At 38.3% G+C, this 13,576-nt stretch overlaps 1 protein-coding gene across 1 annotated transcript in view; it reads left to right on the forward strand.

The window, feature by feature from the left end:
* Positions 1–1,620: 1,620 nt before the first annotated feature.
* Positions 1,621–13,576, forward strand: part of RBM27 (RNA binding motif protein 27) — a 57,857-nt gene continuing 45,901 nt past the window's right edge. The window contains exons 1-2 of the mRNA XM_068979771.1: positions 1,621–1,730; positions 11,392–11,510. Coding sequence (XP_068835872.1) covers positions 1,672–1,730; positions 11,392–11,510 — 178 coding nt within the window. The 5' untranslated portion in view covers positions 1,621–1,671. The remainder of the gene's footprint in view (positions 1,731–11,391; positions 11,511–13,576) is intronic.

The following is a 13,576-nucleotide window of genomic DNA, read 5'->3' on the forward strand; positions in this document are numbered from 1 at the left end:
CCTTTTATTGGAACACAGCCACAGTCATTTGTTCCATATTACCTATGACCTATTTCATGCCAAGAGGGCACAGTTGGGTAGTTGTCAGAGACCTCATGGCCCACAAAACCAAAAAATATTTGCTGTCTAGCCTTTTATGAAGAGTTGACTCATTGGAAAAGACTCTGATGCTGGGAGGGATTGGGCGCAGGAGGAGAAGGGGATGACGGAGGATGAGATGTCCGGATGGCATCACCGACTCGATGGACTTCGAGTCTGAGTAAACTCCAGGAGTTGGTGATGGACAGGGAGGCCTGGTGTGCTGCACTTCATGGGGTCGCAGAGTGGACACGACTGAGCGACTGAACTGAACTGACTGAACTGAGACTTTTACAGAAAAAATTTGCCTACATCTGCTACATATGTATATTACAGTCTGCCTGCTTATTTTGGGTTGACCCATCTCTTTTATATGAGGTGTATGCTCATCAGGTATTTTTCATAATGTTATGATTACAATGCATAATCTCATAAACTGTCCGGCTTTCTAGGAAGAAGGACTGTTTGTTTTGCTCACCACTGGAATCCCAGTGCCTTACACAGTGCTGGGGTATAGCAGGTGCTCAGTAATCGTTGTTGAATAAACATTCTAACACCAGTGCCAAGCCAGTCATTTCAAAACTCCAAAAGAGAATTTTTTATCTAGTACAAACCAATTTGCCCATTTCAGTGATTTCAATTTTTTAAATATTATTTTTAAAAACTTTTTTGCTGACCAACATCTTCCCTGCACAAAATCCCCATCGAACTTTAGAGAAGCAATGAAAAGAGAATTTTTTAAAAAATGGAATCCTTTTTCTCCCTTATAGAGAATATACTAAAAATACTGATAAAATTGAAATGGCTTCTGTCTTTTGCAACCGTTGCGCCACGTTTTTAAAATGACGATTATTGGAGTCCAAGGAAGGGTTGCCATAGCATTGTGCATAATTTAAGCACGGCAGCAAAAGATACCAGCATGCGTGCCGAGCAAAATGAGCGTGTGAGGAAAAAAAAGTAAAATTTTGCGTTCTGTGCACAGTGTCGAACGTGAACGTATTGCACGTTATGTTGCAGATTTACTACAGCTGAGTCATTTCGGGACACCAGTGTGTGTTTCCAGGATAAAAACGGGAGGAAGGAACCAGGCTGAGGGGCTCACCGGGTTCCCCCAGGCACTCTCAGCACAGACACCGGTATTCCGCGGCGGGCGGCGGCGTGCTTAAAAAAAAAAAAAGTGCCGCGGCCCCTTTAAGAGCCACAGCACCTTCTCCAAGATACCATCTTGCACCAGGAGTTCACGTAAGCTCTCTACCTACCTTGCTAAATCCCTCCTCCTTTACTGGGTACGACCGGCGGGCGGGGTGAACGAGCCCTTTCATTGGCTTTGCGCGCACGGCCCTCTCCTTCCTATTGGTTCCAGCGCTCGCCACTCGACGCTATCTCCCCGCCTCCTGTGCCGTCGGGCTAGGTTGAGCGAGGGCTCTTGGGTTAGTTCCTGTTAGGCCCCGGCCGGGGGAGTAGGTTGAAGTCCTCTAAGATGCCCGGTGGGCTGAGGCACCCGGAGCTGTGAAGAAGGCGTGAGGAGGCGGCGGGGGGCGACTCGCGGCAGGCCCTAACAAGAGCGGCGGCCGAGCCCGCCTTCCCTGCACCATGCTCATAGAGGATGTGGATGCCCTCAAGTCCTGGCTGGCCAAGTTACTGGAGCCGATGTGAGTGAGGCAGGCTGGGCCGGGGCTGGCGAACGTGGGCGTTGGGGGCCCGCGGGGGCGTGGGGGGAGGGGAAGCGGCGTGGGGGAGGGCGGAGCGGAGGGGCAGCGGTCGGGAGGTCCCGGCGACGTCTTCTCCGTAGTACTATCACCATTGTAGGGGGGTGGGGGGAGGAGAGCTAGGGACGTAGAGGCGGTGTGGCTCTGGGAACGGGGCGGGGGGGGGGGGGCGCGGGGAGGACAGCGAGGGCTTTTGAAATACACATTTTGGGGTGCTCAAAAGGGTAGCTGGAAGTGAGGGAATTTAAAATACTGCTTTTTGAGAACTGAGAGAGTAATCGGGGCTCTTGAGGGATTTTAGGATTTGAATAGAAGGGAGTAGCAGGCTATCAAGGGTTTTACAAACAATATTCCGGGACTAAACGATCTAGAAGCGGAGTATTGGGGACCTTTAGGAAGCAGGAAGGAAGAAAAGGAGAATAGGGACATTAAAGGCTTTATAGCGATCACTGATGAGTTCTAAGGGTTCAAGTATATTGAATTAAAATAGGGTAGTGAATAGGGATTTGTGGACACTGAAGTGTTTTGGGAATTATTAGGAATTTGATAAGCCTATTAAGGGATGCTATTATTGAGGAGTTGATAGTGCCACGAAAGCTGATGATTTTTAAATACCATTAGGGGTTGGGAAAAGTGAGGTTTTTGTAAGTTTGATTGGGGGTTGAAAGGAGTACTCGAGTATCTAATATTGGAGAACAGGCTGAAAGGGGTATACCGGCAGCACCAAGGGATTTTTAGATGCAGGTGTTGGAATAATGAAACGAGTAGTGGAAAGAGTTTTGTAACTACTGAGAGGATTGGGGTGTAGGATTATTGGTGAGGGGCTTGTTTCTGATATCTGGAGTAGTATGGTGGAAATATTGTTGGGACCCTTGAAATAAAGGAATAGCGAAGATATGAACTTTTTGTTGGTTTTGTAACCGTTTTAAAGGGATGAGATGGTGAAGTGTTAATTTGGGACACTGGGGTATAGGTAGTCTCTGAAAGGTATCTCTGTGAGCGAAGAGGAACAGCTGGAGGGAGGGTGGGAGGAGGTGATAACTAACTCTCTTGGGAAAGAAGGCATGGGAAGGGAAGGAATCATTTGTTGCCCCTTTGTCATTTCTACTTATTACTTTTCCTCCTACTGGAGGTGAGGGCTTTCTGGCTGAAAGAAAAGTAGAAGAAGACATGAGCAGACTTTGATTCATTAGATCAAATAATTTTAGTGGAAAAATTGAGTTTTTGCAGAGGTGGAAATAAAGGGTAATTCGGGAGGTGTAGTGAAGTTGGTTGTTAGGAGACTGCTACTTCCCTGTTTGTCTATTTCCTTGTGCTCCTGAGAAACCCTGTTAACTAACTTTTGATGTTTTGCTATTTCTGTTTCTTGGGGTGGGATTCTAACACCTAGGAAGACTCATTTGTAGTCCAGTGTGTCAGCCTTGTGAAGATGGTAGGATGGGAAAGTGAGACAGCATTAAGGGAATTTTGATGTCTGAAGTGGTATTTGCTTTCTGAGGACATGTGTATGACTAGAGCACAGGTATGAATGAATGTACACTGAGGGCTTCTGAGTTTTACATTAGTGATGGTCTAAGTAAAATGCAAATGACTTCTGGGCACACTTAAAAGTTTTATTGAAGAATATGGGCCTCTTGAGTGTGCATCATACTTTTCCTACATACAGTATCAAGATTGGAGCACAAAGGTGGAAATGGATTGTGATGAAGGTTGGAAATCATGAAGTAGAGTTAGTGAAATTGACCATATATGGAAGAGACTAAGAATAGAAAAAGGTCTATTAAAATATAGAACAGGAGAACCTTTGTGTTTTTACTTAGATGGTAGATACTTTTGAAAGTATTAAATGTTGGTAATACTTTCGAAAGTATTAAATATGTATTTTATATCTTCAGTAGAAGGTGACAAGTTTTAATATTATAGTTAATTATTTTTTTAAAGCTCCCTAAAATGTTTTGGTCTGGGTAATATTTTTTATTTTTTTCTTATTGTCAGAGTTTAGTTTGGGTGGGAACTTAAGTGTCCCTAGGGTGTTTTCACCAGATTTTTTGGATGATTTATACTGATTTTATTCATATATATTTTGTAATTTTCATGGATAAAAGTTATCTTTCAAAATGATTAGTTTCCCCATTTGTTTTGAGATATATCTTCAACATAAAGGTCACATCATGCCTCTTTTAAAGATTATTTTTGTTACTTTTTTAGTGTTAAGAAAGATCTAAAATCACTGCTTAGACTTAATAATGTAGATAATTTTCCTAGAACTACAAAATTACAAAATAAACTACAAAATAAATACTTATTTTTAACTCATGTAGGTAATGGTTTTGGGTGAAAGTGTTAATAATAGTAAAGGCAAGTGGAAATGTCACATATTCTCATTCTTAGTATGTTGACATGGGAGAGTATTTTTTGTTTAGACATCCTAAAATGTAGGAAATGATATGCTGAAGTGAGTTGTATTTGTAAGTTTACTTTTTGCATATTCCAGATTCAAGAAAATTTTCATGGGAGATTGGCATGTTGCTACAACATAGCATTTCAGAGCAGTTGTCAGGCTTTCATATAATGTAGTTGCAGTGGATATGTTTTAATCAGACTGTAGCTATGTACATGATTTCCTGTTGCACTTTCTTATTTAGCTTAATTTAAAATTTTCTAAATTTAGGGAATTCCCTGGTGGTCCAGTGGTTAGGACTCTGTGCTTTCACTGTCGTGAACCTGGGTCAATCCCCATTCTGGGAGCTAAGATCCTGCAAGCCACATGGATGGCCAAAAAAAAAAAAAAGTAACTGAATTATAAAAGGTTTTGATTTGTAGGAATTTTTAAGTATGGTCCACCTTGTCATTAGTGAAATGAAGTCATGTAGCAGAATATTATGAAACCAGTCTGGTCTGTATGTGTTTGTGCCCCATAGACAAATTAGAAATCTCATTCTGTTAGAGCTTATCTGTTCCCACTCCTTTTGTAGATGTGGGGCATATCTGTTACCTTATTAGAGGAGGGATGGGGAGGGGGAGGAGGGAGTCTAGAAGAAAGCACTTCTGAACTAGCTGCGGGCCACCCAGTACCATTTTCATTGGCAGTGCAGTAAAAGGGAGAGAAACCATCTTAGTACAGGAGTTTATCTCTCTTCCTACTGCTGCATGAACAGACTGAACACAGATCTTGTTTGGGGTCCTCATCTTTCTTCAGTTTCAAAATCTTCTAGATATCCTAGTTATAGAGACTACTGTAGGGATTATACATGAGTAGGACATGCCATGATTTCTTTTTATTACAAATAACTGCTCACTTGAACTATCTGGACTCCTTAAAGATCAGGTTCTAAGTAAATCTAGAGGATAAATCAGCCAGTGGAGAAATTTCTACAGGTTTAGAAAACATTCAAGCAAGCAATTTAAAATAACAAACATGCATTTCTACCAAAAGTGTTGTCTTTAATGAAGAATGTTTTAAGTTATTTTTATTTTATATATATTGAATATGTATAAGTACATCTAATTCACTACTGCTTATTAGGTTTATTGTAAAAATTTGTCTTGTGATAATAATTTTGTAATGTATAGAAATACCAAATCACAGCGTTGTACACCAGCAGCTAACATAAGTGCTTTCAGTCAATTTTACTTCAAAAACAAACAAACTCATAGAAAAAGAGATCAGATTTGTGATTACCAGAGGTGGGGTTGTTGCGAGGAGAGTTGGACGAAGATAGTAAGTAGGTCCAAACTTCCAGGTACAAGATATATAGTACTAAGAATGTGACGCATGATTAATATAATTAACACTGTTGTGTGTTACATATGAAAGTTGAGATAAAATCCTGACTTCTCACGACAAGGAAAAAACGTGTTTTTTTGTTTTTATTTTGTATCTGTGTGAAATAAATGTTCTCTAAATTTACCATGGTAACATTTCATATATGTAAGTAAAATCATTAATGCTGTACAATTTGGACATACATAGTTCTGTATGTCAATCATATGTCAAACTGAAAGAAAAAAAAAAAGCTATGAATAACCCCCCAAAAATTGCCTTGATACATGTTTTGAAGAGAGTGATAGGGTTTGTAATACTTTCTGGACAGTTGCATTCATCCGTTTATCTGTCATCTGTTTTGGTAGAGTATCATTGTGCGATGCAGGGCATTTAGTTTCTAGATCTATATTTGAGTCACTGACTTCGGAGAGTTTTCTCACCTTTCTGTGTTAAACAATTAATTATATTAACCTTTTACCTATCTCGCAATGATGCAGACTATAAAAAGTATTTTATGTACCAGAATCATTAAATATAAATGAATTTTATGGTTTTTGAAATGTGAAAATATATTAAACTCTTTTTGCAAAAATACTTACTAATACTAGAGTTAAGTCCTTCTCCCACTTACAGAATAATCAGTCTAGTGCATGACAGATTCTCATTGCAGGCCCTAGACAAGAATTGGTAGAGAAACCCATCAACCTGATGTGCAGTTTCTGTGAGTTTAGGCCATATCAAGGTCTTTGTAAAAAAAAAAAAAAAAATGCTGTAAAACACTGACTTTGTGTCATTTCTGAGTATGATGGGAAAGACACAGTAATGTTCATTGGGATAATTCTATTGATGCAGTGGTCGGAGTGTATATTTGGGTTGAACTCTAAAGTTTACATGCTGTTTGTACATTTGCAATCCTTGCCAAATTAATTTTGACTAGAAATCTCTGCAGTTGCTCAAATGGGAAGAACAATCACCATGTACCAGCTTGTTAGATCTCACCTCTTAATAAATGAACTGCAAGGATAAAATGAGTATTTTGTGGGTATGTTCTTAAGACTGAAAATTATTGATAATTTTCTAAAATGTATGTAGTAGCTTCAAAGAATTGATGTCCCTCTAAAGTTCTGTAGGACGTATTTAAAGAGACCAGTCACTATTTCATAGAAGACTTACTCTGGCCCAAAGACTTGTTGGCAAGTTTTAGTATACTAAGTTAGGAACGTATTTGTTCTTATGTCCTTTGGTCTGACTCCTAAATATTTCTGACTTCACTTTCTCTGGCCCATTTGCTGTAGTTTAGGAGCCATATATTGCCTTCATAGCCTCGTTTCCTACCAATGTCTTGTCTCGTCCTCTCACAGTGTTGTTACTTCATTATTAATCTCTTTGTTTAGCCATTTGATATTTTGTACTATAATTTTTTTTTTCATTTCCTTGTGACAGAGGGGCAAGGTCTGTCTTGCTCAAAGTAATTCCATTACCCAGCAAGAAGGTTGTCATTTCCTTAACATTTAGTAAATGTCTAATCAATGTCCTCGTATGTGTATTTAGGTTGGTCACAATTAGAAAAGTATGATTTTTTTTTTTTAAGTAGTCTCGTTTTCTGAGTGTGTCTGTGCTAGGGTATCACAATGGTGTCTGCAATTGAGTAACATCTGTTTTTCCCCTCCAGATAAATCTAGGGATATTTTCTTTCACTTCGTCTTCATTCATTAAAGCCCCTAACTAATAATGGGGAATATGAAAGCTTTCATTTGAAAAGACGTGGAAGACCCAATATTTTTGTTTCCTACACAGTAGTAGTAGTGCAGTAGCCACCAGCTAAGCATATTGAGAAAATCAGATTGCTAAAAGTATCTGCACGGCTGAGTTGATAGCTCAGCGGATGTGTTAATACCTGCAATGGTGATTTCATTAAGAAGAAAAAAGACAGATTTGAGATTTTTATAGATAAGACATTTCTGGGCAATATTTCTATTAACTTCTCGTGATAAAAATTCATTCTAAGTAATTTTTATTCTTTTAAATAAAAATAGATAATGGAAACATGTTTGTAGAACATTATGCAAGATGTGAGTTTTAAAAAGAATCCTCATTTGTAACTTCCACTAAACTTTAGGAAACTTCTTATGTTTCTTTAACTGAAAAGTGATTACCGATTGAGGCTTAGAACACATTAATTTGTTGTGCAGATACACATTAGAAAAAATGTATATGCTGTGATAGATTTCACTTGCATGGAATTGAAACTGAGTTTTAGTTCCACAGGTAAGCTGTCTCCCTGGTTTTGAATGGATCACTTGATTTGTCTTTACATGTTTACAAATTTAGGCATCTGTAAAATGAATAATAATTGATCGTGCTGTTAAGGGGTTTCCCAGGTGGGGCTAATGGTAAAGAACCCACCTGTCAGTGCAAGAGACATAAGAGATGTGGGTTTGATACCTGGGTTGGGAAGATCCCCTGGAGGAAAGCATGTCAACTCACTCCAGTATTCTTGCATGGAGAATCCCATGGACAAAGGAGCCTGGTGGGCTTCAGTTCATAAGACTGCAAAGAAACACAACTGAAGCAACTTAGCACATGCACACACATGCTATTAAGACCTTTTAAAGACTATAGAATAGTACTTTTTGGTGTATATTATTACCTTCCCTAATCTCTTTGTTATAATGGAAGCCCCATTTTGTCTAGAAACATGTGTTTAACATAGCCATGGCCCCATAATTTTAAAATCTCTTTCCAAGATATACTTTGTCCCTATGATTAAGCAGAAATGAATTTCCATAAGCTTTGGTTATAAATGAAGAGCTAAAAGGGATTTTTAAAAAAAAATTAATTATTTTGGTTGCACTGGGTCTTAACTGCAGCATATGGGGTCTTTGATCTTTCATTGCAGCATGTGAACTCTTAGCTGCGGCATGTGGGATCTAGTTCCCTGAGCAGGGATTGAAACCCAGATGCCTTGCATTAGGAGAGTGGCGTCTTAGCCACTGGACCACCGGGGAAGTCCCAAGAGCGAAAAGATTTTAAATACTCTTTGGGTACTGTTTTTGTGTAAGAGAAGTAGGAAGTGGCCCTGCATTCATCTTGTAACCTATCAAGGTCTTGCTACTGCTGCTGCTAAGTCGCTTCAGTCGTGTCCGACTCTGTGCGACCCTATAGACAGCAGCCCACCAGGCTCCCCCGTCCCTGGGATTCTCCAGGCAAGAACACTGGAGTGGGTTGCCATTGCCTTCTCCAATGCATGAAAGTGAGAAGTAAGAGTGAAGTCCGTGTCCTGCTTTTAGCAACCCCATGGACCGCAGTCTGCCAGGCTCCTCCATCCATGGGATTTTCCAGGCAAGAGTACTGGAGTGAGGTGCCATTGCCTTCTCCATCAAGGGTCTTAGTCATGCTCATATTTTTGTGACATACTTCTGAAAGTCTTTTTGCTCTACTATTAGTATTGGTATCATGTCCGTGTCAGTGAAAGTCTCTAAGTCATGTCTGACTCTGCAACCCCATGGACTGTACAGTCCATGGAATTTTCCAGGCCAGAATACTGGAGTGGGTAGCCTTTTCCTTGTCCAGGAAAGTTGGTACCATAGCTACTATTATAGTATGGCTACTACCATAGCTACTACTATTATAGTATAGCTACTATAATAGTAGCTATAATAATATAGCTGCTATAATAGTAGCTATTTTAATAGTAGCTATAATAGTAGCTACTATTATAGTAGCTATTATAGCTACTATTGGTACCATAGCTACTATAATATTTTAATTGTCAGTTTTAAAAGAGTATATGGTAAGTGGTGATGAAAGAATAAATAAGAGCAATCATAAAGGTACAAAAAAAATCACAGCGAAAACTTCCCAATGTATTTGTTTCATCATTCAATTGATGTGACTCATTATTTCAGACTGGTGATTTCCTTCATTCTTGGTGCACTTTATGGATACATAGTAGGAGCTGTTAAATTTAAATGGTCCCATTCCTTTGGTTATAAATGTGCTTTTTGTATTTGGTGCAGAATTCAAACTATCATTTATTAACAATCACTTGTTCATTCACATTAAACAAATATTTAGAATCTATAATCACTCTTTTCTTGGTGTCTACTCTTACCTTCTTCTAACTATTCATCTTGAGTTTTATCACTGTTACATCAAAATGTATTTCATCAGAAACAACCTAATTCTGCATTTGTTTTTTAGAGTCTGAATACTAAGTATATGTAGAAGATAACCTGGATTTGTTTAACTCCCCTCATTTTCCAGTAATCTGAGTTTTGCCTGTTTCTCACTGGAAACCTCATACTCTTACTCAGTGTTATGCCTGTTAGGTCCTGAGACTCCTTGAAGGTTCCCATAAGATCAGGGAAAATAACATTGCTTCTTTTCTGCCATTCTTAGTTATTTAAATAAATAAATCCTTTCTCTCTGTGTTTTGAATGTAAGTGGAGATGCTATATGTCCATTTTAGAATTTAGCAGTTGGATTTATTAAGGTAATCTGTTCATAATTCTCCAAAATACAATCGTTTTATTTAAGGACCCCAGCTTTCTTTTAATTAATACATAACTCATCATCCGTGTACTTAGACTCCTAGTGCAGTCTGACATTTGCCCATCATTTTTTTTAAGTTAGTTTTGAGTTTTGTAAAATAGATAGAATTGAAATTTGCTCTCAGAATTTGGTGCATAAATGTTTTAAAAGTATACACTAGGAAGGAAGTAAGGGTGTTTTTTACTTACTAATCTTATAATGTTATTGGAAATGTGATTGATACCTTGAGCTGGAACTTTTTTAACTTTCTGATTTATAGTAGAGGCCCAAGGATCATAGAATAAGATTAGTGTTTTATAGGGATATAATCATTTTGCTTGCATAATGATTTTACTTCCTGTCATTCTGAGTTTTTTCATTTTATCTTCACGACAGTGCTGTGAAGCCACAAAAGATATATGACACTTAAATGTACATTTATGGGGAAAATAGAATATAAATATATAAGCATGTGTATGTATATTTTTTATAAGAAGAAAACTTTCTATTACTTGTAATACATATAAAATATTAAGTCTGGTGGATTGCTGTACATTAGGAGTTGGCAACTCAAGGATCTTGTGCTGCCCTGGCATAAGAGATAATTTGGAATGTCAAAGTCAGGTTACTACTGACTAGAAAAAAAGTGACGTAGATAAAGGTTATCTCTGCTGCCCTTTCACCACTTCCCTTATCCTTCCTGTTCTAACTCCCCAATCTTTTCTTTCTTCCTAATAGCTGCTGAAGTTTTTGCCAATAAAATTTAAGGTGACATGCTTTTTGTGTTCTTACTTTTTGTCTTAAAATGATCCTTAAGATACTCACTGAAGAGATTAGAGGTAGAAATTGCCATTTTTAGATGTTGGTGCTTGGCGTTACAGAGAATGGAAAAGCTGTCCCATCAGTTACCCTGCTTCTTCATTGATCACTCAGAACAGAGTTCCTGAGCAGATCTATAGCCCTTCTACAGCCTGGGAGTCAAGCTGCACCTTAAGAGTCCATTGCCACCCTTTCCCTATTACCATTGAGAGTAAATAAATGTAGATTCAGTCCAAAGTTCTGAGTATAATTGGAACATTGAAAATAGGAGGCACATTATTTTATGAAAATAAGCAGGAAAAGAAAAACTTAACTGTAATATATATATAAATATGCTCTTTGTTAACGATAGTTGCCTGTGTTTGCAGTCATTTTTTTAAATAAAGTTTTTTACTTGAAGCCTTCCAAAATAGGGGTGGTTTTGTTAATGACATCAGTATTTGAAAAAAATGTTTAAAAATACTTGTTTTCTCTTTGTCTAACTAGATGTGATGCTGACCCTTCAGCCTTAGCCAACTATGTTGTAGCACTGGTCAAGAAGGACAAACCTGAGAAAGAATTGAAAGCCTTTTGTGCCGATCAACTTGACGTATTTTTACAAAAAGGTAATTATTATAGGCCTTCAACCAAGTATTTAAATAGAGATTTTAAATTTAAAACTTCCTGATAAAATCTTGAAAGGAAAGAAATTGGTCAGAGTTGTTTAAATACTTGAATATACCTATTCGTGTTTAATTATTTATCGTGTATTCGGCAAAATTTTTTTCCCTTTCCTATTCTGCTCCTCTCCAATATTGAGGCAGTGGTAATTCAAGTACTTTTTAAGTGAATGAATCCTTGGAGCTTGTGGTAGAGCCTAAGTTAATGGTTAAAGAGTAACAATTTTAAAGATAATGAAGGTGCTTATTCTTACTGTTTATTAAGACAATGAAGGTAACTTTTTCTCCTTCTTGACTGGGGCTTCTTGATATGCAAGGAGAAATGGGCATGCTCCTCTTCTGTGTGTTTTTAACTTCTCATCTTAGCAAAATCTTGTTCCTAGTCTGCGGAGCTTCCTGGGGGCCTCCCTGCTGCTTCTCTGACCTCATCTCCTACCACTCCCTGTCATTTGTTCCATTCTAGCCACATGGACCACCTTGCTGTTTTGTTCAGCATGGCAAACATGTTCACAGCTGAGGGCTTTTGAACACTGTTTTACCCTTGCTTGAAACACGATTTCTCATGGTTTCTGGCCTCTTCTCAAATGTCATCTTCTCAGGGTGGTTTCCCCTGAACATCCTACATACAGTATAGGTCACTCTCTCCTCTTCCCATTTTTGCTTTATTATTTTTTCATGGCATTTGTTACTCCCTGTCATGTTATATGTTAATCTGCCTGTTTATCTGTGTGTGTCTCTCCATCTCCCGTATGTCTTTTCCTTTGTTAAAATTGGAGAGTCAAAACCTACAGACTTGACATATAGAAGGTACTCAATAAATATTGCTGAATGGACAAACAGGAATGTGGATATTTTATAGTTATATTTTATAGTTATCTTTAGTTTTAACTAAAGATAGTCATAATGTGTGTATCTTTTTTTTTTAAATTTTTTTATTTTTACTTTATTTTACTTTAAAATACTGTATTGGTTTTGCCATACATTGACATGAATCCACCATGGGTATACATGCATTCCCAAACATGAACCCCCCTCCCACCTCCCTCCCCATAACATCTCTCTGGGTCATCACCATGCACCAGCCCCAAGCATGCTGTATCCTGCGTCGGACATAGACTGGCGATTCGATTCTTACATGATAGTATACATGTTACAATGCCATTCTCCCAAATCATCCCACCCTCTCCTTCTCCCTCTGAGTCCAAAAGTCCGTTATACTCATCTATGTCTTTTTTGCTGTCTTGCATACAGGGTCATCATTGCCATCTTTCTAAATTCCATATATATGTGTTAGTATACTGTATTGGTGTTTTTCTTTCTGGCTTACTTCACTCTGGATAATCGGCTCCAGTTTCATCCATCTCATCAGAACTGATTCAAATGAATTCCTTTTAACGGCTGAGTAATACTCCATTGTGTATATGTACCACAGCTTTCTTATCCATTCATCTGCTGATGGACATCTAGGTTGTTTCCATGTCCTGGCTATTATAAACAGTGCTGCACTGAACATTGGGGTACATGTGTCTCTTTCAATTCTGGTTTCCTCTGTGTGTATGCCCAGCAGTGGGATTGCTGGGTCATAAGGTAGTTCTATTTGCAATTTTTTAAGGAATCTCCACACTGTTCTCCAAAGTGGCTGTACTAGTTTGCATTCCCACCAACAGTGTAGTAGGGTTCCCTTTTCTCCACACCCTCTCCAGCATTTATTGCTTGCAAATTTTTGGATCGCAGCCATTCTGACTGGTGTGAAGTGGTACCTCATTGTGGTTTTGATTTGCATTTCTCTAATAATGAGTGATGTTGAGCATCTTTTCATGTGTTTGTTAGCCATCCATATGTCTTCTTTGGAGAAATGTCTATTTAGTTCTTTGGCCCATTTTTTGATTGGGTCGTTTATTTTTCTGGAATTGAGCTGCATAAGTTGCTTGTATATTTTTGAGATTAGCTGTTTGTCAGTTGCTTCATTTGCTATTATTTTCTCCCATTCAGAAGGCTGTCTTTTCACCTTG

The sequence above is a fragment of the Capricornis sumatraensis genome, chromosome 9 (genome assembly GCF_032405125.1).
Source record: "Capricornis sumatraensis isolate serow.1 chromosome 9, serow.2, whole genome shotgun sequence".
Lineage (NCBI taxonomy): Eukaryota > Metazoa > Chordata > Mammalia > Artiodactyla > Bovidae > Capricornis > Capricornis sumatraensis.